A 27,544-nucleotide genomic window follows, 5' to 3' on the forward strand; every position below is an offset into this window, starting at 1 on the left:
AGAATTGAAGCATCCAAATCTGCATCAGTTATTTGTGTCCAGTCTGGCTGCTGAGGGAGAAAGAAAAAACAAAAAACAGCTCAGACTGTGCTGCCAGTGAGGAATTCAGGTTAGTCCCAGAGGACATCACACCTGTCAAAGAAAGCAGGATGCAATAACACCCTCCATCCCAAAAAATAGATCTGAGGAAACATTATCTAATATAATGAAAAATAGATCTAAAGGAACTGACAAAGCAGATAAAATTGGAAAACAAGCTTGGGAGTAATGGCTCCTGCTTTGATGGGCCTCTTACATTTAGTAAGCACAAAAAAAAAAAAAAAAAAAAAAAAAGAAGTAGGTTACAGAGGCTGAATGTGGAGGTTTAAACACTTTAAACGGAGCTGTAATGTTAACTTAATTTGGCCGGGGTGTCACACAGGACTGGTCGGGAATGGTGGAGTCAAACTGGTTGCAAACAGCCTGAGGAAGTACCTTCTTTTCTCCCCCCCACCCACCCCCCCTTCCACCAGGAGACCGCCCATATGTGCGTTTAATCCACATTTTCTAGCAACTCCTATCTTCCTCCTATTTTACCACCACTGTCCTGCTCCCAAACTGCCTTTTTCCTCCTCACATGCTTTGCACTGCAGTCCTCCGCCGGCTTCCTCCTCTCTCTCTCTCTCTCTCTCTCTCTCTCTCTCCCCCCTCTCCTTTTTTTTCCTCCTATTTATGAAAACGTCACTTCAAGTCCCTCCCTGTTTGAATCTCATTAGTTTCTTGTGTGTTTCTCCCTGTCAATAATCCTGAATCCAGACTCTCTCTATTTCCATCCCTCTCTATCTGTCAATCAGCGCCGCCTTTGAACTGAAAACCACTCCGACCAACTTCAACTCACTCAATCCGAGCGGCTCGGCTCCTTCTCCGGCTTCCTTTTTCTGCCAAGATTCCCTTCTTTTTTAGTTTTGTACCAACCGCCAGAGCTTTGGAAAACGCCAATACAGACCCCAAACTTAAACTCGGACTTTCTAGATCGCCGAGATCAAGGGTTTAAAACTTCGTGTTTTGCCCCCCCTCCCACCAAAAAAGAAAATTTTTGCTCGGGAAAAATGCCGCAGCTCAACGGCGGTGGAGGGGACGATCTGGGTGCAAACGATGAAATGATTTCCTTCAAAGACGAAGGGGAGCAGGAAGAGAAAATTTCGGAGAACTCCTCGGCAGAAAGGGATTTAGCCGATGTCAAATCTTCGCTCGTAAACGAGTCGGAAACGAATCAAAACAGCTCGTCGGATTCAGAGGTAAGTCGCAGATTGAAAAGCGGGGATCGATCGTCCCCGGCGCCGATAAGTGAACTTAGGGGCCTACATTTGTGACAGTAGACTTGAAAAGAAAGTTTCCTATCACGCTCATCGTGTTAACTTTAACGCAATCCCTGTGTTTCATTGCATTTCAAGGCGGAAAGACGGCCTGCGCCTAGATCTGAAACTTTCAGAGACAAAACAAGAGAAAGTTTAGAGGAGGGTGAGTTTCTGGTTTATTGTTCCACTATTTTTCAGCACCGTGACATTACATGTGTGTGACGGAGGGGGTGGGTGGTGGGGTGGAGGTGGGGGGGGGGGGGTCTCCCTTTGCTTTATTGCTGTAATGCATTTTTTTTTGTAGTGGAAAAAAAAAGTTTTCAAGGCCACATTATAAAAAAAAGTTTTCTTCTTTCCCCCCACCCCCCCTCCCCCCCCCGCCATGTTAGCTGCGAAAAGGCAAGATGGAGGGCTGTTCAAGAGCCCACCGTACCCGGGCTATCCATTTATAATGATCCCCGATCTCACAAGCCCCTACCTTCCCAATGGATCACTTTCTCCAACAGCACGCACAGTAAGTTCATTTATTTACAACTGTATGTGCACACACACCTCACACACACACAGACACACACACACGGACTGCCGAGGCAGCCAGACACGCAGTGTTGTCACCCAGAGGTGCAGCCGATAAAAACGCAGAGCCAAGTTTTGCAACTCGTCCTGAAGTGTACAGTACAGTGGCATGCATGTCCGCCTGCAGCGCCCAGCCTGCGTGCGCCATGGGCAGCAGCTAGCATGCTAACAGTGCTAAAAAAAAAAAAAAAAAAATATGGCAGGTCATGTGCACATGGCATTTTTTTTTTTTTTTTTTTGGCGTATTATTATTTTTTGCAACTTTTAAACTAAATGCACGAGAATCCCCCCCCCCAAAAAAATCTACATTGTTGTCATAATTTAGTGATTGTTGTGCTGCTTGTGTTTCACGCTACAAGTGCATGTTTTTTAAGCCCCCTGAATAATGCAGTTGGCTCGTGTTTGCACAGCCTCATCAAACATGCCCTTTTTTTCTGCGCGCAGGCTGCACGAGCGTTCGGAGCCTTTACGCAGACCCTGTGACACGCTGCACGCGGTGTAAAGCGATGTAAAAAAAACAAAAAAAACAACGCACAAATAAAAATCAATATGCAAATGAGCTGCTCGGGGTGATTTGCATGTGTCAAAGACGTGAGAAAGACGAAAGATGCATGCTTTAAAAAAATTTGACAGCTTTTAAAAAAATTCTCCAGAAACATTAAACAGTGTTTTTTTTTTTTTTTTCCTATTGATATACCTATTATTTTTCTTTTTAAGTGTGATTTATTGACTGGAAATGATGTTCTGCATGTGCACCACCTTTGCCTCTAATGAGGAATCCACTGCCTTTAAAAAAAAAAAAGAAGAAGACGCATGTGCCATGTAAACCCATATTTATAAATAAATTCATGTTATTTAGACACAATCAGCCATGCTATAATTATGCACACTTACTCATTTGCTCAGCACCTCGCCAGTCCCACTGGGCAATGGCAATCCTTAAGCGGAATAATTTTCTCAACCACGGGTGTTTTTTTGGCCCCCCTGTTTTAAACGGTTGCAATTACAAGTCTGCACTTTAGGACCTGTCATCTCATTTTACAAGGTTAAGGCAAAGACCAGGCATTAGGAAATCTGACCCCTGCACCCCCACCACCACCTTAGCTCTGGCTAACGAAACTGATATTTGTTACCTCAATTTTTTTTTTCTGTGTGTGTGTATGCGCTGTGCACACCTTGAAAATAAATGCACATCTGACACATAATGCCTCCTTTTGTGTTTGACACAATTTCTGCTTCTGAGTTCAACGCGATCACCCGGCTCTTCCGCACAAAATCATTTCTGCCGCTTACACAATTCTGTGTGTGTGTGTGTGTGTGTGTGTGTTTCTGCACTTTAAAAGATTTGATAATTCCCGGCATATGCACATATGAGAACATTTTGCCATTCTTTCCCTCTTAGTCAGCCGGCCTTGTTAACGCTACCGGCTGGTATGTGGAATTAGTCACTCATTATTCTCATCAGCGCCAGCACAAACACACATTCACAACAGCGCACATGATTTGAAGTGAAGCACTTCCTTGTTTCAGTGGCAGGGGTTTGGAGTTGTCTTTGTGGCTATCGCAGAGCTGCGCTCGTCCGTGGAGCGCTCGCTTCGTTGTGCTTATGCAGCAGTTAAAAAAAAAAAAAAGGGGCAGTAAAGTGTGCAGCATGGCTGGAGGATGCTGCGGCGAGACAGCGGTGACCTTTGCTCTCTTAATTCCGCCCCTGAAATACTAGTTCCAGACAAAATCCAGAAAAGGAAGGATCTTTTTTTTGTATTATTTTAATGTACGAGCCTTGATTTGTCACCTGTGCAGTTCCCCGTCTGCACCTCTTTCTCACACACGCACGATAAAGTCGTCACAAAACCGAAGAAAGCCGCTGCTGATTACTGAGGAGGTGCTTTCTGTGCAAACCAGGCGACAGCGTCTGTTGCATCTAATTCGTAGATCTACCTGAGCTGAGCTGTGACTGTAGGTGAGCACGGCGTTCGGCTCGCGGTGATCTTCCCTCTGTACAGCCTCGGCCCCCACCGTCTGCAGCGCCCTGTGTGTCCAGCCATTAGAGCTTTGAAGTCAGCGGCCGCTGTAATATAAATGTATTAGACTTAAAGCTGGCATAAATAATTCACCTGGACATTGATTAGCTGTCTTGCTCCCTAACATGTCATGTGAGACACTGAATATGACTGCTAGTATTATTGGAATGAGACTTTCTCTGTCTTGTCACGAGAGGCTTTGATTCTGGCTGCTTTTCCCTTCGTTTTCCTTCCTCTGCTCCTCTTGGTCTGGGCGATGCTGTGGTATTATTTTTAGGATGTGGCTTTCAGCTTGTAGGCCTTTAAATCTGTGTTTTTGTACGTAACACAAATGCTTTAAGTGGATTTTTTTTCATACCTGAATGGCAAAATTTTCAGGTATTTCTCTGAGCAAAATTCGCATCAGTTTGGATTTTTTTTTTTTTCCTCCTGTCGGCTGGCACTAATCCTGATCTGTCTGGATGCTTTACATTATTTCAGTGATTTTAGTTTTTGCATGACTTCTGAGAGGGTGGGGGTGGGGGTGGGGGGGATTCCTGCATGTGGCGGTTACCATAATTTGTTGGACCTCTGGGAGCCATAATCAGTGAGAATTTGTTTTTCCTACCACCTAAGTCCAAAGAGGCTCACAATTTACTATCATTTAGCAATTTGACATGACGTCGTGCCCGGGCTTTAAAAGCCTTCCTGTCCTCCTCTCCTCCTCTCTGCTCCCTGCCGTCTCCCTCCTCCCTGAACCTCACACAAAGGCCTGCTGGATCACCGGGTGCAGGTCGAATTGGAGTGGTGGCCTGCCCGGTTCACCCCTGTTTTCTGTCTCCTTTCGCTTTCCTCCCTGTTCCCTTTGCTCTGTCTGTCTACCTTTTGTTTCCTGCCGATGCTAACACGGGTCTTGTGAAAAAAGGCGGTGGGTTAACTCCGGTGCTGTGGGCTAACATCACACCTCAACAGGTCTGGAGACGCAGAGGCTCAGGGAGGGAGAGCGGGATCTGGGCGGCCAGCTCTCCAGCATCGGGGCTGCAGGGCCGTAAATCCGCTGGCTTTATTTACTGCCTCTCGGACTTATGAATGTTAAGATATTTGACGCCACCCCTGGCCCCATAATTCTCCAAGCCTGGAGACTTTTGGCGGAGGTTTTGAGTTTCGACGTATAATTACGAGTAGTTTAAAAAAGAAGAAGGGGGGGGGGGGTGAGGTGAGGGGACGAAAACGCAACACCAAGCATCCACCGCTGTGTTTAGAGTGAAAAAAGACGCTCCCAGAACCCGTGGCGATTCTACTACAAGACGCTGGAAAGGCTTTGTGTGGTTGAAACAATAGCTTTTCTCCCTTTTTCCCTCTTTGTTTCAGTCGTGTTGTCGCGGCGGGATCGCTCACGTTGCCGCAGATTCACCTTCCTGGAAATGAAACACCAGAGAGAGAAAAAAAAAAAAATCAATCCGCTTTCACACAGGCTGACCACTTCCTTTATCAGTTTTATTTTAGGAAGAAATAATGGAGGATTTTCTGCTCGGATTATTGTAATGAACATGCAGAAGTGAATGCAACACCGCCGCCTTTGTGCTCACGTGCGCACGCATTGCTGCGGCCTTATCTGTTCTAATTGACACAGACAGACAGTATCTTCCCTAAACGTGGCAGCAGCATAAGCATAACAATGGTATATCATATGGATTATGTGTGTTCGGCTGCTGTAAATGGATTTTTGGCTGTGACAAGAGGAAAGATAGTTTAATGCGGATTTAAGGGATCGGGCCCACACCTTATCAAATTGGCTTTACATGTTAATAGGGCCTAATTGGTGTCCGTGGGGGGTTTCGTGGCACGACGCGGCCGCGTTTTGCGCCTCCAGCCGCAAAATGCACTCTGAATTTAGTTGGAAGGTTGCGCTCCTTTTGTCTTGCAAATCACTTTTGTTTACAAAGTATGGCGGAAGCGGCTCCCGCTCCCTCTCTCTCTCTCTCTCTCTCTCTCTCTCTCTCTCTCTCTCTCTCTCTCTCTCCCACTACTCCTTTCTGTGCTCCCTCTCTCTCTCTGCTGGCTCTCTCATCCTCTGCGAGGAGAAGGGAAAGAGAAGGTCCTTATTTTTTCTTCGACTCAATAAACAGTCATAAAAAGCACAATCTGCTTTGGATTTGAGGAGTTAAGTTAGAGAAGGGTTGGGGTGGAGGTGGCGGGGGGGGGGGGGGGCAAAGTTTGGCACCATTAAACTAAAATTGGGGCCTGCTAGACATTAGCGGTGCACAGCACATTCTCGGAGCTTAATTAGTCCAAACTGTAATTGTTCATGGTCTGCCAATAGGAGTAATGCTCAGGAAAAGTGGAGTTGCACTAAATCGGCCCAGGGTTTTTAAAACAATAAATCACTCGCATATTTGTGCCGTGATTCAGATGGAGGCTCGACCTCTCCCATCTCGACATGTGGTAAATTGTAAAGTCAATGAATCGCAGATGTAGGGGTGGGGGGGTGGTGGGTGGTGGTGGTGGTGGTGTGTGTGTTGGGGGGCTCAGAAAGAGAGGGAGTACAGTAAGGTTTTGTTAGTGCCTGGTGAATGAATGGAAAAGATTTGTGCAGTAAATATTTACTGAAGAGATATATATATATTTTTTTCTCTCCGCTAGCGGGGCTTAATTGTCTAATGCTGATGATGTTGGCAGGCTGAGCCGTGTGAGAGCTCAGGCGCTCGTCGATCTGTCACTCTGCTTGAAACAGCACAGAGGCAGAAAAAAAAAAAAATCAGTCGGTTTGTGAGTGTGTTTCTAATCAGATTTTTAACTAGTGCAAAGGGAGCAGTGGTTCCCTGGTGGCAGTGTGAGCTGGGGTTGGGTGTAGCTAACGTTCAGCTGCAGTCAAGTCTGGTTTAGGGCTGAACCTTTTTTTTTAATTAAATCATTGACTTCATTGTTTTTAATGTAATAACTGCTAATCTGATGCCTAATTTTGACTTCAATGTAGCAGATTATGCCTGTTACTCATTAAGTCATAGCACAGCCTGGATGTTTTTTTGTTTTTTTTAGTTTAAACAAATTATTCTCAGAATGGATAAATCCATTTTCACCTCCTGTATCCTTCCCTGTTTCTGTCAGTGAGCCACCACTCTGCTTTTCTGTGCCTGAGCGAAGAAAAAAAGGCATTAGTTTAGCAGCTGTGCACTGGTGCCCCCCCTCCCCACAGCCCTCAGTGTAACCCCCCTCCTCTCCCAGTGGCACCCCCCCCCCCGCTCCCTCTTTCTCCCATGCATTTCTATAGAGCTCAACACAAAGATAGTACTGTACATCTGGAATGCAACTTTTGTCATCTGTTAAATATAGGCTCGCTCTGCTCCTGGCCCACAGGGCTTGGGGCTCCCTGAAACATGGAAATTAAATTATTCTGTGTGTGTGCGTGCATGTAGCCACCAGTTAAATTTGTATCCACGTACAGAGCGTGCAGCTTTATTGTTATTTACTGTTTTTCCTTGATAGAGAGCACATTTTGCACTTCCCAGAATTATTGGCAAGTTCACTTTTAATTTCAAAAGCAGCGCAGAAACATGCACAGAACTTGATATTCATTCCTTTTCTGAGCTTTTTTTCTCATTATGCGTCTCTTTTTAAAGTAAAAGTCTGCATTTAGGACTATAAGTGTGAATATGCACCTGAGCTCCTGACAGCGCGTCCAAAAGGCACTGGTCCTGTTGAATTTTGAATTCTTGAAGGACAGTAGATGGATAGCTGATCCATTCATCCCTGTTGAGTGCTGGTTGCTTGTGAAGCTTCCTCTCTCTTTCCAGCCCACAGAGTGACGTTACACGCAGACGTTTCAAATAAAGACTTATTGAAAATGGAGATAAGCCCATTTGGAGCTTGCAGGAGTTTTGAGATTTGATTGGCATTGTTAGCGCGCTGCATCCACCTGAAAAGATAAGGTCAAAATGACTATTGATCGCATCTTTTCGATATGAAGGTTATGGCTGGGATTAGGTAGTTCCAAGAGATGATTGCCTGGAATTGATATTTTTGTGTCACAATCACAAAACCGCGGAAAATGTCATTTTCTAGCAAGACAGTTTGAGTGCTGAAGAATGTTCTCAAGTGTTTTGTCCTGCAGAGCTGTAAATGTGCACCTAACCATATGCTAGCTGCGCCTCGCTTTTGATTGAGGAGAAGAAATCCACAGAATGTTGTGTGCAGGATTGTTAGAGCTCAGGTATCGCTCCAGAAATACTTCTGGTATGTGCATTTCTTTCTCTTTTTTTCCTCTTCCTCTTCTTTTCCTTGCCTGAATGTGCATATTTCTGTAAGTTCATTCATAATGGGCCCAGAGTGCTCCAGTAGCCAAATGAGTTCACCAGTAGCAGAGCGGGAGGGGGCAGAGAAAAGCGGGAAATGTGTGTTAGGACTGCGTGTGTGTGAGTGGAGGGGGGACGGAGGGGTGATGGCGGCGGCGGGGGGGTGGGGGGCGCTGGGGGTCGGACGCACAAAAGCCGTCTGAATAGAGCGCATAATTGCTGTTAATGCCAGGGCAATGAGAGCAGCGACAGTTCCTGGTTAGATGTCCAAACAATAGTGCCCCTAGGCTTCACATTTATCTTCCCATTTACCCCAAAAAAAAAAAAAAAGAAAAACCCAGCAGGGACTGAGCGGAGAGGAACACAGATTGGAGCAGGCAAGTTTCAGTTTTCAGCCACGCTCGACGAGCAGGCATGTGTTCATGTGTGTGTGGTTTCTGCCTCTGAATCAGCCCCCGCGCTCCCACCCACCCACCCACCCTCTCCACCACGTCGCTCTCCGCACTTCCCACCCTCATCGTCATCAAAAAATTAGCCATAAAAGCTCTGGGTGAGAGGGCCGCTGTGACGCCGGAGGAATTCTGGTGGTGCCGGCCTTCTGTTTGGATTGTGGAGTGTGTATGGGAAGGGTCAAAGTGCACCGGCGCTGACATGCTTTTCGTTGAGAAAGGAGCTTCCCCTCTCACCCCTTTTTTACAACAACTGATAGGGAGTGCTCGAGTCTCCACTGGAGTTTTTTTTTTTTTCTCTTCCTGCTTATGTGTGTGTGTACGTGTGTGTGTGTGTGTGTGCATGCAGGGAGGAGGTGCCACACTGCCATCACAGCTCTTAATGATCATGTCGGGCTGGATAATGACTAGCCGTGCCAGCGTGCAGTGAACACCTGTGGTACACCAGCCTTTTATGGATGTGGTAGAATGCTCTGGAACGTACCACAGAAGAAGAATCTCATTCATGCTAATATCTCTTTTTTAAAAAATAATTTGCATTCATTTGTTTTTGACTTTTGGCTCTGGCACATGAATAATCAGACGGTCGTGGTGGAAAATAGCCGCATTCTCTGCATAAAATGGAAACGAGCTCTCACGTTACCTCAGTTTATGGAGCTGGTGGTGCTTTGAGCTCTTGTATTCTGCAGTATTTTAATTCTTATTAAATGATATGAAACATAAATAATATCAGACTCTATGGGCAGTATCAAAATGTGCACAGCTACATGCAGCATATTGTGCAGATGGTGCTTTTCTGCAGTCTTGTTTTTCCTAGTTTGTATCTCCAGCATTACTGCAGTCAAGGGAATTTCTGTATGCAGATAATCTGTTCAAAATGGCTCTGATGGGAAGGAGGCACTTTGTGTGCGCTAAACACATAATGGAGGAGTTTAAGGTGATAAAACTCCAGCCAATGTATTTTTAATCTACTAATTAAACTTTTAATTGTAGCAGGATAAGCCCCGAGGAGTGCGTGCGATTATGCGTGTGTGTGTTTGGGAAGCAGAGCGAGTCCACTAATGAGGCGTCTGCTTGTTTGTCGTTAAAGGTGCTGGATTCATAACCGCCTGCGAAAGGTGAGGGAGGTTTTTCGAGCGCAGGCAGAAATAAATTCATCTGCTAATCTGAGGATTATGATAGGATTGGGTGGGGGGGGTGAAAAAAATGTTGGCGAGATTACTTAAAAATGCACAAGGCTAATAAAATGTAACGCCTTTGTGCCGGCGGGCCACGTGGAACAATGTCAGATTCCTCCTTTTTTTTTTCTAGTTGATGAACCAATTCCAGTGGAAAACAGATTAAGAGTAAATTCCCATGTTAGCTCTTAAACCAGCTGTTAGAAACCTATTTACACACAATAATAATACGCCTCTTGTAAAGAGACAGCTGTCAACTTGTGTACAGCACTAGATAACGTTTCATGTGAACAGCTTGTCACATCCACACATGGCCTACGCCTAGCCTGTGAGCACTGATTCGCTAAGCATTGTGCAGGTGATGGTGTGTGGAGTGTTTATTTTGCTCCAAAATGCAGCACCGAGCAATATGATTGGTTGTGCCAGTTTAAGTAGATTGAAGTGTAATTGTGTGACGTCTGCAAGCGGTGCTTTACAGGCTGAATATCTTTCTCTTTCTCTCTCCTTTAAGTGGATCTTCACATTTTAAACCGTGCTTGTAAAATGCACTGAAGCTCAAAACAAAACAAAACCCCTCCCTCCGAACCCCCACCGTCCTCAGTATTACGTATTCATTCCACTCCAGCGAGAGGCCGGTGTGGCGGCAGTGTTAAGGGTCAATTCCAAAAGTGAACAAATTGACTCACGGCACTGAGTGAATTGTCAGCGGCCTCCCTCCCTCCAGGGGTCAGAGTGAATGGAGTGTCTTGTTTGGACAACCGTCCCGAGGTGAGACGAGTGGCCCTCGCCGTCCAGCCGGAATGGACGGACCGAAATGAACTGTTGGACAAACAGAACGTGGCACTGCTGAGGTGGAAAACAATGCAATCTAGTCACCCTGAAATTGATTGAAATAATGACCCGCAGCTCGCCGTCGTTCTGTTGGCGTCCACTGCTGAGGCTCTGCCACAGGCAGGAAGTAATGATTGTATTCTTCCTATAGTAAAACCCAGCCTGAATGACAGCTGATTTACTCGACATCTGTGCTAAATATTATATGTGCTACACAGGCTCCTGTGCTAGAGTTTACGAACTTTGGCTTTAGGAACGCTGTTGGGATGATTATTCTGCGTCCCGGTTTGTCTTTTTCCGCCAGCTTCCTCCGCTGCAGCCCCTTTTCACAACTGTTGAAATGAGAGATTGACTTTCGTTTTTTGGTTTGGAAGCTTCTTAAGTGCAGCAACCCCTGTCAAAGTCCAAAATTAACACCGCAAAATTCCAAAGTTTGTCTTCTGTGGAAAAACAAGTGAGGAGAAACTGGCCTGTAACTTCTTGGATACACTAAATACAGCCTTTAATCCTTGAGTTATCCCAAACTTGAGAGGAGTTGTTGAAGTGATGCCATGTGTTTGTATGATAAACATGTATACCCCTCTATGAGCTCTCCAAATGTTTTCTCAGGTGCTAAACTACTTTACAATCTCTGGGCATGTAAGGCAAAGGTTAATTTCAGATTATCAAGCATGAATCCGAAACCTGCTAAGTCATAATGAAAGTTAAAGTTAAGAGACTGGCATCATGGAGCAGGGTTGGCCTTTGTTTCATGTGATGCACGTCACAGTGCCCTTTAGAACCAGGACGCTCTTTATCTCCTCTTTACTGCCTCCACTATCTTTATTAGTCGCCACACTTTGCATATTTGAAATATCAATAAAGATAAATTGCCGGTTTCGTCATTGCAGGTGGCGTCAAGCGGTTGTGATTTCAGGAGCGACGTGATGATTTTACCTCTTTCGCGAGCTAATCTCTGTTCCGTGGGAGGTCAGCGTGGACTCTGGCAGGCAGCGTTTCAGCAGCCAGCGCAGGGCTCTGGAGCATTTCTGCTAGACGAGTCCAGTTTTGCATGTCTATAAAAGCCCTTTGTCCGCTGTGGATGACCCTTGCTGTTGTAAGGCCGGTGTCTGTCTCTGCTCAGGCAGGCAGGCCTGCAGTGAGGATGCAGCAGCTGGCCGGGGCCCAGGCACAGGAATGCTGTGTGTGCTGTTTAAACAGTGGCTTGTCTCAGTGCAGGCTTGGAGGAGCTGAGGGAAGGAAGTTGCTGCATGTTTACATAGCTGAATTGTCCTTTGGGCCCCCCCAGCGTCTAATGCACTTCTGTTCAAACAGTCACAAGTGTGGAGATGACCCTCGCTGATGCCGGTGTTCGCAGCTCTGCCTTCACCCAGCCTCTGCTCTCTGTCTGAATGTGTGTTTGCGAACAATGAAACGGTGAAAGACTGATAGCTGCTACTTTCTTTCCTACTGTGGGTGTTTGCTGCTTTGACCTGGAGGCTTGGATGAGAGATAAAAAGTATTACACGGCTCAATTTATCACACAGAGACATAAGGGAAGGGCTACATGAAGAGATGTACAGACAGATGAGGAGATAGAAGGCACCTCATTGCTCCTGTCCAACAAGGAGCCAGACATTGACATACGGCGGAGTCGTCAAGCTAATTGTTGTTTGAATTACCTGTTATGATCCAATGACAAATCTCTCACACTCTTGCCACCGGAGCGGAAAATGTATCCGGGGATTGGCATGATCTTCGCGAGTGTGTAAACCTGGCTTCAACAAGATGGATAAATGCAATTATTGGGCAGACCTGGAGAGGAGAAAATCCATTTAAAGCCCGTAAAGCTAAGCAGGGGCCGTGGTTAATTCATTTGGCCAATTTACGGGTGATGTACGAGTGTCAGGGCACATTAGTCAGGTGGGGGAGAGGTGAGTGTGTGTTGGCTTGGTGCTTTGGGTGCATGTGTGTTTTTTTAGCGGGGGGGGGGGGGGCTACATGTGAAGATGCTCTTTGGTTGCACATCAGTCTCCTTGAGGCCTGGTTCCTCCCCCTCCCCCTCTGCCATCTCAGCGGACAAAACAAATGGAGCCTGGACGTTGAAATGACAAAAAGATGCACTGAGTGCGCTGAGTGGGAGGGAAGCGGGATTGCTTTGCAAATGAGGTGGGGAAACGTGGCCGTGGTCCGCTGAGCGGCAGAGTGAGTACCAGCACACTTTAGCTGTGCCGAGAGCTCAGTCAGGTCCTGTCGGCATCGCCACTTCCTGCAGGTTAAATGCCTTTTCTCTATGCGGCAGTCGTGGCCAAGCTGGGACCAGTCGTAGTAATTAAATGCCCTAAAAGCGCAGACCTGTAACCTAATTTCTGGTTCTAGTCTCATTCTTTACAAGTGAGCGTAAGATATTGCATAGAAGGGCAAGCTGAATGAAAAACAATAAAAATGTTGCTGTAGGGTTTCGTGTTGATTGTGTCGCAATTTGCTCTGACCCAGATTGACTTTGATACTTTCTCTGAACTCAGCACAGTCTTAAATTGGGTTATGATTACAGTGTGGATGCCATTGTTTACTGTGGCTGCGCAAAGCCCTCAGCGCGGTCACGGACTCACCTGAGATTTTCCCTCTGGCCTGAGCTGCGTTCGCCTCTGCCGCAGGAAGTTACACCTACGTTACTTTCAGGTTATCACGACAGCTGCTTGATGCTTCCAGTTATTTTCAGCTGTTTCTCTTGTACGGCAGATTTATGTTGATCAACCCTTGCAGCTCATTGACATTAGGTGGCTTCGCTCTGCTTCGTCTCTGTTACGCAGCCATTGTCTCACTGGAGCAAAACCACTCAACGGTTACACAAGCTGAGCGGTATGCAAAAACAGTGGTTAGAGCATTGCCGGGCGGGTGAGAGGCGTTGAGGTAAGCTTTGGTTTACAGCTCCAAGCCACAGCCTGAATCAGGGCAGGGTTTGCTATCAGACAGAGAAACACGAGAGGCCAAGACCTCTCTCACTATGATGCCGATGCTTTTTAAGTGGTTGGGATCATACTTAAGTGCCTCTTGGTTCAGTAGAATTGGATTGCCGCGTGCATGCGTGTTAGTAGTCTGTGTCAGAGGCAGTGTGTGTTAGCATTTGTCACCTGACTGTCAGGCAGCCGGTCTCAGGAAACCAGAGTCAGTGTGAATGCTGAGGCTTGTCAAAGACAGGTGCCAGCGATGCCACCCATGCCTGCCGTACAGCAGCTGGGGAAAGACTGCGAGGCCCACAGTCAAGTGTGGGCCACGGGGATTCAGCATCAGCTAGAATTCCCTGCAGGCGGGGATCAAATGGGCAGGCCTCACTGCAGTCCTGTGGCTTAAGGCTGAAACATGCTGTATGCAGCTGTGCATGCACCTTCTGCAGCCACTCTGTATACCTTACATGCTTTCTGGCTTCTTGTCTTTGCAATCCTATAAAGTGAGATGCAATTGCGCTTCTGAAACGTGTCAAGATCCCTGATACCCTGTTGCTTATGTTTTAAGCGCTATCAAAATAAGCGAGCTAGAACATGGAAGTCTGTTTTAATCTGGAAGCTTAAACAGCGGAACAGATTCTGTTGAAATATCCAAAGGATTTATACGTAAGACATAAACACTTCAAGCGCAGCTCATCTGTTGTTTTTTTATTTCATTGCGCACACCGAGAATCAAACACCGAAAGGCCTGCAATTAAGGCGTCAGTCGTGTTTTGAATTTAGACAGATCTGCACGCATGCCACTGTTACATCATCGCAGGCGTGAGACCTGTCATGTGCTAGTGAGCACCAACAACCACACAAGGCATGTATGGCCTTCAGTGTCGGAAATATTCCACTGTGTAACATCTGTTGCATGATTGTGAATAAGAAAAGGAATAAAACGCTTGTACGGATCTGATTTTGTTCTGGTTTTACATAGTTTTAGCCGTGGATGTCTGATTTAGCTGCAGTTTACTTTTAGTCTGAAAGTTCTTTGTCATAACCCAGCGTAGTGTCAGGAATGCAGGTGAACAGGTAACCAAGTAAAACTGCCCCTTCAACTTCTCTCTGTTTATGTTTTGGTGTCTCCGACTTCCAGTAGCGCTGTGAACACTGTGGCAGCAGTGCGGCCTCTCTCCCAAGCAAACTGAAAAGTCGAACAGGAAACCTCCCCCGTCCTCTCAGGATAGTGGGATTGTAGATGTGCCTGGGAGCCATTACTGAAAGCCCTCTGAGCCTTCGAGGGGGAAGCTCCACGGACCCCTTTCTTCTCATTTGCTAGACTCGCCTTTGGGATCACTTTGAGTGCAATCTGAAAATCCAGCGCTGCAGATACGCACATCGAGTCATCATCTTCTCCCGAATCCGCCCGCTTGCTTCTTCCCAGATGCTTGCCCGCCCTCATGGGAGAACAACTGCCGTCTGTGGGCCAGTGCAATTCCTCACCCTGACTCGGGGAGAAGAAAAAAAAAAATGCATGGAAGTTTTCGATGTGCTCCCACAGATCAGTTTACATCAGCAGACGTGCTTCTCGACACAACTGTTCCCAGTTAGTGGCGAGCTGCCAACGTTATTACGGTCACCAGCAGGACAAATGTTTTGCTCTACCACTGTGTGTAGTTTCATTCTATGTGGTTTGGTTGAAAAGTTGTTCAAGCTGGTGAACCAACTTCTCCCTCTTATGCTTTGTTAAAATTAGAAATAAACACCGGACTCAGCTGCACTTTAAAGTTTCGCTTTGCCTGGCGCGCATTCTGCTACTCCTGACATGAAACACCAAGGCGCAAGAACAAATTATGGAGAAGAAATGCAGAGTTACCCCAGGAAGCAGCCCGTCAGCTGGAGAATTTAGAGTCATAGCGTCCAAAGCCTCATCTTTTTTTGGTATGCCCAAGAACCAAGTTTTGGTAATTGAGTTAACATTAGTGGCATGCCTCGCGCGTTGAGAAAGCTCTCACTGAAAGCATTTTATGCCTGACATTAATGAGACCAGTCAGCGCAGTTAATTTGCTGTTATTTAGCTCTGTGGTGGTGTTAAATCATAAACAGGCTGAGCGAGGCCTCACTCACAGTCAGTGATGAGTAAATGGCAAAATTCAGGCCTGAACTTGAGGAGAGTCTTGTTTCTTGGCCGGCTGGCTCAGCTGCTGGGGCTCCCTGGCCAGAGATTGAGATGCTGTGGTCTGAGACGCTGGGAAAGTCGACCTCTAATTGTTCACAGAAGCCATTGGCAGGAGGAGCTGAGAAATGATGAGTGAGGCATCAGCAGGGGCGGAGATGAGATGAGACCGCTCACACTTGCGTTTGGGGTTTTTCAGGAAAGAAGTCCACTGGGATGCTCCCCAACGACAAACCGGTTGTCCTAAAGAGAGAGAGAGAGAAAAAAAAACAAAACTCTTTTTCCTTGGCTCGCTTTTAAGAGACAGACACTTTCTTCACGTTTTAAATTGGCCTTGTCATGCGGTTTCCTCAACTGGGCTGCCGGGAGCCGACTGTTTCCACATAGGCCAATGTTCTGTACCAGTTTTGGTTTCGAGAAAAATAAGGGTCTGCTTTTTCTGGCGCTGATCACGGCGGTATTAAACTTCCAGTTTTTTTTTCCCAAAAGCGAACACAGTCATGCGCTTGTATCCTTCACGCCTTTTTGATCTCTGTCACAGTTGCTCGGCAAGAGGCACATCTGCCTCTCTGTCCTAACGCTGCCACGACCCTTTAACCCCCCCTCCCACTTGTAGCACAAATCCAGTTTTTGTGGTATTTTTCTGTGTGCCATAATTCAGCAAATAACATCAGTAATGATTCAATTGGGCATAAAGTAATTGAGAGGCGGCCTGCTTGCCATCTGTCTGGTGAGATTACTACTTTCTGTGTAATTAAACGTGTGACCTTGTGGCCGTGGAGGGCGGTGCCAGTGGGCAGCCGCTGCCAAAGAGCCAGGCCATCTTATTTGAAGTCGGGGGAGGCTGGCTGGGAGTGGGGGGGGGGAGTTGTTGCGGTTTTAACAGTTTAGCCCAGCTGCTAAAGATAGCGCAGGCTGATGTGAGTTGAGCTTAAGTGGCAGTCTCCTTTACATGAATGTGGCCTGCCTGTGTGTGTGTGTGTGTTTGTGTGTGTATGTGTGTTCGCACAAGCCAATGAGCCTGTGTCAAAACCCGAGTCACCAGGCCTCAGTCAATTTGTGGATGTGAGAGGAGCCCCGCCGAAGTCGAAGTGATCCCTGTGTGCATGCAGTGTAACCAGGAGAGGGTAGAGAAGCATGGGGCCAGAAAGAGTGCGCGCGTGTGTGTGTGTGTGTGCGTGCGTGCGTGTGTGTGTGTGTGTGTGTGTGTGTGTGTGTGTGTGTGTGTGTGTGTGTGTGTGTGTGTGCGTGTGTGCGTGTGTGTGTGTGTGTGTGTGCGTGCTGGTGAGGTCAGGATGGGCTGAATAGAGGCTGCTGTTTTAACTCTGATTTTATGTGTGGTTTTGTTTTTGACTCCTGAGGTTTGGTTTCCCTTGGACAGTGTCCAGAGACTACAAGGCCTGCTTCTCCTCAGCTCTCCTGCGAGGCCGACGTAAAGGGCCCTGCAAAGCCCTGTGATTGGATTTCAGTGCTGATCTGGTCGTTTCGTGTTGTAAACAGGACATTAAAGACAGGGCGAGCTAATGAGTCTTTGTGCCGGTGCGTGCGCGGGGGGGGGTATTGCGGTTTGCAGGCTTTATCTTCTGCATCCTCCATTGCGGTGTCACACGCCCAGCGAAGAAGAGGAACTAAAACCCCCGTAGTACCCTGGTGATGCACGGCACACACACAAACACAGAATGCGCAACTGAAAAAGACATCAGTGTGGTTTACTCAGTGTGGGCTGGATGGTGTCTTGCAATACTTCCGCCCAGAGCTCGGAAAAAAAAATCCCTCTTGTTCCCCCAAACAAAAATAACCATTTTAATTACTATGGTTGTGCTATGCTGCAGCCACAGCGCGGCTGGCAGGACCCGGCTGAGGTGGCACCGGCCACTGGGGATGGGGACGAGGCCTGGGCCGGCCTCCAGGGAAATTACAGGGTGGTGTGGGGGGGGGGGGGGGGGGGGCTGAAGACTGCATCCACTCCCTGCTGTCAGCCCAGAGAGCTCCTGTTTGCAGCTAGCTAGCTCCTCTCTGTTTCATCCTCGCCCTCTGGAGATAAATGGAGGATGTCTTCTGTGTAAACATCTTTTTTTTGTTTCAAAGTTAAGTTTCATTGTTTCAGCCGGTTCATTTTAGCCAGCGTGCAGAAAAACTGAGTTTTCCTTTTTAAATAGCACTCTTAAAGTGGACCCAGCTCTCATTTTCTGTTGTTTCTTACATTCTTCTGCTCCTTCTCTAATCTCTTCAGCCATCTCTCGTCTCCTCTCCACCTCCCTATCTCCTCCGAGCGATCCCCCCCCCCCCTCTCAGTATGTGCTCTGATTACCTCTCCAAACTGGCAATAAGTTGATTGCTTTACAGAGATGATGTAAGCCCCTGCCCTAGGGTACATCAGGTTGGATTTCTCCCGCTTTATCTTGTAAAGCCTAAATTAACAGCTGGTTTGGTTGGAGTTCTCCTGGATCTGACTAAAGGATTAGGCTTGGTTCTCATGCGAGTCAATCCGGTTTGATTTATTGCAGGTCTATCAAAAAAGATCAATGGGAGTCCTTTTGAAAGTAAATCCTTAATCGCTCTTTGCACTTACGTGTCATCATTGTGAATTTTTTCCCCCCTCCCTTCTATCTCTTGCTCTCTTCTTTCTCCATTTCTCACTCCCTAATTCTTATTCTTTCCTTACACCACTGCCTTGTCTGTTTTTATTTTTTTTCCCCCTCTCTCCTTTTCCACCCCACCCTTCCCAGTCTGTGGCAGTGATCTGCCTCTGTCGATGGTATCATGGCGAATCGCAGGATGGATTTTTCTCTGTTCTCATTAGTTATCCGTCGGGGCCAGGCAGCCCTAAGCACGGTTTTAGCATCCTCTGGTCGTGATCACAACCGAAATGAGACCCTGCTGCTGCCGCTCTTGTTTAGTCCTCACCCAAACTTCACCTAAATCATGCCCCGTCTTTTCTCCACATTAGGCCTGTCAATCACCTCTGGCTCTAGGTAACAAACAAGTTGAAGAATTCAGGTGTTTTGTTGTCATAGCCTTGGACTATCCAGTCAGTATCAGCGAGCTCAGCCTCCCCCACTGAGCTCCAAATGGCCACGCCGGCGAAAGTGAATATGAGTCATGTGAGAAGGGTGCATTCATTTTGATTTGCAAATTATCACACTGTTGTGGTGCTTTATGAAGCTGATTTACATGTCACGGTTCCTCAAAGGTCAACAGAGCGTCCACAGATTTCACCTCCTGATGACATTTTTCCAGATCTCGGGGTCTTTGCTCTTCGGTTTTGGCGGAATGAGCCATCTAAGACAGCTCGAACTCTCAAATATCACCGGCATCAGACTCAAAAATCCATTTGGATTCTAGTTCATCTTCCCGCGTTGACCGCTTCTCCCTCTCAGTCTACACTCCCTCCAGGCCTAGATGCATGCTAACGCGTGAAACATGCTGAGCAGATTCCAGTAACATAATCCTAACTTTCACTCATCTCACAGTATTGGAACACTGAATATTTTCTTGCACGTTCGAGCGCGCATACTTCCCTGTCGACAAAATGATATAACACTCAAACAACACCCTGCTACATGTTTTCTCTCAGACATTTGGAAAGTGACCTGGCAGCTGTTGAGAAGCGGGGAAGGGGGGTTAAGATGTCACCATGGTTCATGTTCTTCCTCCTGCTCCACTCTCTCTGTCTTACTTTCTCTTACTCCTCCAACAACTCATTATACCATATATCCCTCTCCGCTCCTCATCCTCTCCTGCTCGCCCCTCCGTCTCTCAAGGCCACGGCTTTCAAGGAGTCTGTAACTTAAAGAATACGAGCGGCAGCGCACACCGAAGGGCTAGATGGATGGACTGGCGGTGGCGGCGATGGGTCTGATGATGTGTCGCCTATGTTTCGCCGGCGCGGTGGCTCCTCCTAAGCTTCTCCTCCCTGTCCGCCCAACGCCGTTGTCTCTCTCGAGGATTTCTCTGGATACTCCGGAGTCTATTTTTTGCCCCTGTTGCGCGAATGTGAACGGGGCGGCGGGAGGTGAAACTCAGGGCCGATCGATGTCAGATTCAGGTGTGTCCTCCTGGCAGGCTCGGTGAGCTGGCAGACCTGGGGGTGGAGGTGTGGGAGGGGCTGGAGTTGGGGAGTGTGTGTGTGTGTGTGTGTGAGAAGGGGGGGTTGAGATCGACGGGATACGTGGGAAGGAAGGGCTTGCTGTCAGCCAGCTGGACCTCTTAATCCCACAGCCTTGGGGAAAGGGTGTGTGTGTGTGTGTGTGTGTGTGTGTGTGTGTGTGTGTGTGTGTGTGTGTGTGTGTGTGTGTGTGTGTGTGTGTGTGTGTGTCTGCGTGCGTGCATGTGGATTGTGTTTGTCTCGTAGAGATTTGTCAAGTTTAGCACACCTCTGCTCCCCTCTTCGGCCCAGCTGAGCCCACAGTGCGAGTGTGTGTTGTGTGTGTTTGCGCTCTGGCGAGAGAGGCAGCCAGGATTTCATGTGCACTGTGTTTACTGTGGTCCTCGCTTTAACGGCGCGCTGTATATTTATGTCGAGACGACGCTGCCTCTCGCCCCCTTGATGTGGGAGAGGCGCTGGGGGTTGGTGCGAGGTGGAAGCTGGCGGGGGTGGTGGCTGTCCTGCGTTGTTGGTTGAGGGTGCAGGAGGAAGAGGAAGAGGAAGAGGAGGGTGGGGGGGTGGGGTTGGGCTGCGAGGGCAACAAACACTGCCAGCACCCCCCTGCTCTGCCCCATCCCCGGCCTTCATGCCCAGCCCTCTGCGAGTATCAAACGCCCGTTCTCTAAAAGCGTGCGTGTGCACTTTATCCAGCTCTACGTCACACTGTAACGAAGCGGCTGATTGCGTCATCCTCTTGTCATTCATTAGACACAAAACATACTATTTAGCCACATTCCATGCAAGCTTTCTCTTTCTCTTTTGCTCCCCAGCACCCTCTCTCTCTCTCCCTCTCTCTCCCTCCCTCTCTCTGCCCTGCTCTCTCTCTTTTGGCGTAGACTTTTGCATATATCACAGGCTGGCAGGCTAAGAGCTTGGGACTTCCCCACGCCACACTCCAAGCCTTTGATCCTTTGCTTTGGAGGTAACATCAAAAGGAGAGGCATAGAAAGGCAGCTACTACTGTGAAGTTCAATGTTCAACTTGATGGCTTGGCTGAGGGCTTTTTTTCCTCTCTCCTCCTCCCCCCCCACCTCCCTTCCCTCACCTCCCTCCCTCCCGCTGCTCCCTCGATCCCTTCGCTGCATCCCTCAGCTGACAAAAACACACAGTTTGTAGCCAAGGGTTTTTTTTTGTGCCTCTGACCTCACCACCATAGAGCCTATCTGGCATGAAACAAGACCTCCTCCCTGTAAAAACTCGGCTATACAGATGGTGTACACAAAGATTCAGTCGTTTCTTTTTGATGGCGTGGTAAAAGGTGCAGTTCCAGCGCCCGGCCCTTCCTTTTCTCCCTGTTTCTTCCACTCTGTGTGGATGACATGCAGCAGCATCCTATATTGCAGCTGGTTGCATCAATGCCAAGCCGGGCCCGCTGCCGCAGCGGTGCTGGATAGGTTAGCGGGAGGAACGGGGCATCACACCGTATTGTTTTTCCGCACGCCCCCTCTCTGTATGGATCCATCGCGACTGTCTGCGTCACCTCCTCTGAATGTGAGGAAAAGAAAGTCAGAAAACGCTCAGAGGAAGAGACAGACCTTTCTTTCTGTTTTTTTTTCCCTTTTCAGCTGCTTTGGTTGCTGTGTTGACACGGGGCACATGAAGCTCGCAATCATTCGCTCGCAGGAAAACAAACGATTTTCATAATGAATGCCTCAGCTGAGTTTCTTATGCAAACTCTCTAAATTAAGGAAGTATCAGATGGAGCCATGCATTCCAGGTCAAAGCCAGGCTTTTCTGTGGTGTAGCCGACGGTATTTAAATGACACAGACTTGATAAGGCGATCCAGAAAGCTGAGGTGCTCCACTAAATGCTTTTTCGTCTTTTATGAGCTTCCCTGTCTGACTGTGCCAATTAGCAAAGGCGTGTGGCCTGCTTTTCTTCTCCTCTTTCTCTCTTTTTTTTTTCCCTGCTCCAACTCTCTTTCTAGATAGACGCTCTCCACCATGCTCCCGCACACACACACCGCCGTACACACACCAAGCACACGTTTGGTGTATCATTAGCTTAGTGTGCGGGGAGGCGTGCGAGCCCGGGCTCTCCCCTGCCTTATCTCCATGTCAATCACAGCGTGTGTGTGAACATCAGTTGTAATGATCTCCATCCAGCCTGTCGGTGCGTGTTAGCGCCTGGCTTCCCTCGCCCCCGGAGCAAGTCGTTCCCTAGCTAATAGATGCAAAATTAAGCTGATCAATAGATGGCCTCAGCTCATTATTGACATGTTATCGCGGCGTGGGATTTTTGTGCGGGGGTTTTGTACTGAGCTAGCTAGAGATGCAAGGCAGGAGGAGCAAAAAAAAAAAAAAAAAAAGAAGTTAGTTGTCTTCTCCAAATGGCTCAGGCCACTTTAATTTAACCCAACAATAATATTACATTAAGCTAATTTATTATTCAAACTTATGTGTGTTGTATTGTAGATGCTAAAGCCGTTTTCTGCTCATATTACTTGTCCTATTGGAAGAGTAATCACCTGCTCAGTGGTAGGAAATGAGATGGAGACTTTGTAAAACGCCATATTAAAGATTCATCAATAATTGGCATGTGTGCTGCTGTTTGTGTTGCGGGGGAGGAGGGTGGGGGTGGCTCTTATGGACGGATCACCATGTGATTGAGCTAAGTGGTAATTAACCATGAGAGAGGTGTGTGTTTGCGTGTGTGTCTTCGAGCCTGTGCTTGCAGGTGTGTGCGTGAAGATGCATGTGCTGCTGTGTCAGAAAAGGTGGGGGGATGCAGAGGGGAAGGTTGGGGGTGCATCGCTGACAGAGTTGATTTGGAGGTGAGCACTGAGGGCATGTGGTCAGGTAATGGAGGGATGAGGGGAGGCGGCTGTGCAGCCCGGGCCACAGCCGCCTCCCCTGACCCTCCTCGGGTCTTATTGTCATGGCAGCATCTCCCATTTTAATGAGCTCCAATAACCAAGCCCTTATTACTTATTTATTCATTAAGCTACCGTGGCAAAGCGCAGTACCCCACTGTGTGAGCGTGCATGTAATTGCTTGTGTGGGAATCCCCCCCCCCCTTCTTTCATGCACGATATCATAGTAAATACCATGTTTCATAACAACAGTAATAAGTTAGGTTAAAGCTAATTGAACCCAAAATAGATAGCTTAAAGCTGATGAATTAGCCTCGTTGCTTGGGTTACAAATCCATAACCTAAAACCATATTTGAGACTTGAGCTGAAACCCTTAAAATCCTGGGCTTTAGGTATGCTGGGGGAGTAGGCCTCATGAATATGGAGGCTGAACTGCTTCAAGGTGTATGTGCAAGTGTGAAAGAGACAAAAAAACAGACTGAATGTTTGTTGGTTTCATATGATGCTTTTGTGAAGATTAATTGCCTGTTGGTATGTGTGTGTGATGCCTTCAACATAATGCTTTCTGATTGATGAATATGCGTAGGTGGAACTGTGTGATAGTGTGTAGTGTTTTCAGAATATCGGAAGTCTTTGTGAAGCCTGAGAGTGTACACACTCTCTCCCTCTGAGGCATGTTTCATAGCTTCCTTATATCCAGTCTACCGTTTAACTAATTCATAGTGAACTCTCGCAGAACAAAAACCAGACACTCAACATCAAGGGCAGCGTTCAGCTCTCCTCCAGCACAATACCAAATACAGCGTTCTCCAGCAGAATGTGGGCGCTGCAATCAGCTCACTTTTCTCCCTCAGCAGAGCTCAGCTGCTGTTCACCTTTTTAACTCTCACCTCCACGCCCCAAACCCGGCTTCCTGCAAACAAAGGTAAGCATGCAGTGAGTGTACGAGCTGCCCAACCTCTTCTCCTCCCTTCCCCTGGTCTGGCCTTGTGTAAGGAGCTTAGACACACCTAGGCCTGCAGACATGCCTGTTCACCTCCATGTAGCCTTTATGTAGGTCAGTGTGTACAACACTTCGGCCAGGAAGGTGCAGGACATGGGCTTCGGCCTGGCAATCCATCAGTCTGCCTCTGCTGAGATCCTCTACTGCATTACAATGCATTAGCATCATTAACAGTGATGATGCTAATTTAATTATGCAGAATATCAGATTGCGCTCAAATCACAATTGCTGTGAATACCCAGACTGCGCTAATAGTTTATACAGGTGTTTACATGGTGTTCATGCTTGATGCAGGGAGGGATGTGTGGTAGCGTACAAGCTAATATGAGAAAAGCCCAGAGGGAAATAAGGTTTCTAGAAAAAGCATCCAAAGGCATCTGGATTTGCTTTTTAAATATGTTTTGCCAAGATCCTTATGAGTTCTCAGAATTGATGAATGGCAAAGTGTCCTCAAGACGAAACCAGTAAATCCAGTTGCTTTTGACTGAGCACGTCTAGATATCTTTTTACATGAGTGAAAAGTAGAGGGACTTGTTTATCGTGCTGATGATTTAATAGGGCACCTGAACACAAACAGTTTTAGCCGTTGAATAAAAGATGTTTTGCACTTTGCACTCGGATATCTTTTCAGTCTGGACACGAAATCCAAACATGAAAATTTACCAGGCTTAGGGAGTGTTGACCAGTAATCCAACGCTGTCATAGTAATTAACTATGATCACAACCCTAATAGGAGCAAGTAAGACAACTCTTTTTATGGATTATGGAAGCCAATGAAAGCACCCCAAAGTTATATTTCTGTCCGAGTAAAGGAACAGAAAGAAAGAGGAAGAGTCATTCAGCCTGAACAGCAACGAGTGCAGCTCTGTGAAGCAGGAAAAACACCTGAAAGCAGAGGCTTTCTGCAGCAGGGCCTGATGCTAAAGGTGCCAGAGCGCCTGTTCATTAGTGGGCCTGATGGAAGACCAGCCAGCTCCTGCTGGCCTTCACCCTCCCTGCCACAATATTTATAGAGCAGCCAAGAGATATTCCTAATGACATGGGGAGAGGGACAGTGGGAAAGGGGGAGGGGGTGCAAAAGTCAGAAATGGAACACTGTTTACTTTCTGAGGCTTGTTGAGAAGTTGGTGTGTTTTGGACTGCAGTTGTGTCACCCTTACACTTCCTTTTAGCAAACTGTGTGCATCCAGGTGTGTCCAATCATTGCTGTAGTCTGTCATCATCCACTCACTTTTATCAAATGTGGTGAAATGCGTTTTTGCTAAATTTCTAACGACTTTATTGTCAAAAATGTTGTTTTTTGTTTTTTGATTACGGTGGAAAAATTCGTAGTCTACGTGTTGCGCAATCCTTTGAAACTTTCTGGTCAATCAGCTGGTGTTTGAACAGCACATTTGTCCACACTTGCTAAGTAAACAGTGTCACAGCAAAGCCGTACTTATCTCATGAACCAGTGTGTAAGAGAGTGAAACTAACGTCCAGAACGGGCCAGACAAAAGTCACATGCTCACAGAAATAAGTCTAAAGAAAGGACACCAAACAGATCAGCTAAAAAATAAGCAATTCACCTCTTTCTTTTCAAAGACTGCTGTGCTGTCTGAGATATTATGAACAATAGTAGTTTCACAAGCCTGTTTCCACAGCCGCATTTTAAGGGGTGAGTAAAGTCTGAGTTGGGTTGAGAGGAAGGAGAGGTCATGTGTGTGTTTCCCATGTGGAAAAAAAAAGGCTTATATGAAAGTGTCAGATTGATACAAGAAAGGAAGAGAAGGGGAGTTTGAGGTGGAGGTGGAGATTGTTGGCAAAGGGGGTGGGGGTAGGAGGTGAGGAGGGGAGGTTTTGGATCAGGTCGGCGGCCCCAGTGCTGTCAGGGCCAGTGGAACCCCCAAGCGGTTCTGGCTTTGGAGTAAATATGGGCCCAGCGGACCCCTTCCCGCCCCAGGGCACACAAACCCCAGGCCTTCCCACATTCCACTTTTATTTTCCTGGTTGCAAAATGCCTCTGGCTATCAGAGCAGGTGGGGTGTTTTTTTTTTCTTTAATATTTACTCATAAAATGTGCATTAGTAGAACCAAAGCAGCCGTGATGGGCCCTCTTGTGTCGGCTAACTTTCTCCCAGTTTTGTCAGGGAGTTCTTGCGCTGCTTCTGTTCGCTTCACAGCAATCCCACTCCTCCAAAGGCGGCCGCTGCACCCAGAAACAGACACAACAGTGTGTCATGTAGCTGAGGTGACTGGTGATTTCTGTTTGAACCAGAGGGATTTCAAAGGGTCTGCGTTGCATTAGGCTTCTCCCTCCAGATTACAGAAAACAACTGTCCCATCTTCAACAAATTACGTGTTTGCGTAAGCGCTTGTTTGCTTCCTCTCTTGCACTTGAGAGTGAGGACAGAGACTGCCGGCACTATCCGGAACAGATCAAGACAATATGCTCAGCTCTCGTTTTTAAAGGGATAAAATTGTAGTCAAACTGGATGAACTAATCTTTTAAGCTCTGTGCAGTTTACTTGCAGAGCTTTGAATGGGCTCCTCTTACTAGCCTTGATCATTTCAGACTTAAATAAAGCTCTTTATTGTAGCGGTCTGATTGGTGTAATCTGCAAGCTGTCAATCCCATCTCCGAGCGCTCTCCCAAAGGAGCTGCCGGGCCTGTCGACCAGAGGCTGCTCAAATGTGGGTGAGCATTGTTGTTCAGGTGTGAATGAGTGTGTGAGCGTGTAAAGTATGTCAGGGGGTCACTGCGAATGTACATGTGTTATCTGTATGACGCCCATGTGGAGCCGTGCCGTGTCTGCGACATGAGGCGGCCACAGATGGGTCGAAGATCTGCTGGACTCTCTGGAGCGACACCCAGCATCCATATGCTGGCTCTAAACCCAAGCTGCTATCTGTCTGTCTGTCTGTCTGCGTCTGTCTCCCGTCCTCTCTCGCATTGCTCACATGGCTGGAATGGCTCGACGGAGCCCCAGTGGTCCTCATCATCTGCCCTGTGGTTCCCTGCTGGAACGTGGACCAGCGTATGGGAGCCACATTGGCACATAAGGAGCTCTGTTTGTTTGATTGGTCTGAAGCTCTCTGCTCTTAATCCAAAACAAAAACGAACAAGCCGTGTGGCTGGAGCAGCAGCCGCCGGGCCGCATGTGATAAACACATCAGATGTGGGTTTGATGGAAAAGGAGCTGGTTGTTGACCAGAAACGGGCAGAGCACTCCTGCGCTGTCTGTCATTCACACTAAAAAATGTATGAGGAAGACTTCTTTCCCCTTCTTTGTCAATAGCGCGTATTGACGTTTGGTTAATGTTTGATAGGATGTGGAAAAAAAATGTTTTATTTTTGGGAAGATCAGAGTTGAGCACGGATACCAGGAAGGAGTGTTTTAGGCCAAATTGCTTCAGTGCCAGCTTGCTGAATTAGTAACAGCAGTGGTGGGAGCCGCCATGTAGACGTGTGAGGATGATGTGTGATCGCTCAGGGGGCCCCTCCATTTGTCTCCAGCCTACCTCCTTCCCTCTGCCACGAGCGGTGACACCGGCACCAGGGCCCCAGCTTGTTTTCACTGCGATGACAGTCAGTGTGGGTCTGCTTTAACACTCTGCAGCCCATAACATGCCAAACCTTGATGCAGCAGCAGTCACTCACAGAGGGCTGAGGGGTCCAGCATGCAAGGAGAAAGCACCCACTGGAATATAGTAAAGTAAGGAAAAAAGCCAAACTCTGTTGGTTCTGGCTTCTTTAATGGATATATTTGGGTTGTGGACAAATCACCTTTGACCTTGGGCTCTGGGAACTTCTGACAGGCACATTTTGCTGTTTTATTGACTAAACAGT

The 27,544-nt window shown here is 47.4% G+C and overlaps 1 protein-coding gene across 31 annotated transcripts in view; it reads left to right on the forward strand.

The window, feature by feature from the left end:
* The first annotated feature begins 739 nt into the window (after positions 1-739).
* The window catches only part of tcf7l2 (transcription factor 7 like 2), an 89,849-nt gene continuing 63,044 nt past the window's right edge, over positions 740-27,544 (forward strand). For 30 of the 31 annotated variants that reach the window (XM_070991367.1, XM_070991372.1, XM_070991351.1 and 27 more), the window contains exons 1-3: positions 754-1,277; positions 1,434-1,500; positions 1,727-1,851. In XM_070991367.1, coding sequence (XP_070847468.1) covers positions 1,089-1,277; positions 1,434-1,500; positions 1,727-1,851 — 381 coding nt within the window. In that variant the 5' untranslated portion in view covers positions 754-1,088. Of the gene's footprint in view, positions 1,278-1,433; positions 1,501-1,726; positions 1,852-27,544 lie in introns of all 31 variants that reach the window. The other variant, XM_070991381.1, reaches the window with a different exon arrangement.

This window comes from Chaetodon trifascialis, chromosome 21 (genome assembly GCF_039877785.1).
Source record: "Chaetodon trifascialis isolate fChaTrf1 chromosome 21, fChaTrf1.hap1, whole genome shotgun sequence".
NCBI lineage: Eukaryota > Metazoa > Chordata > Actinopteri > Chaetodontiformes > Chaetodontidae > Chaetodon > Chaetodon trifascialis.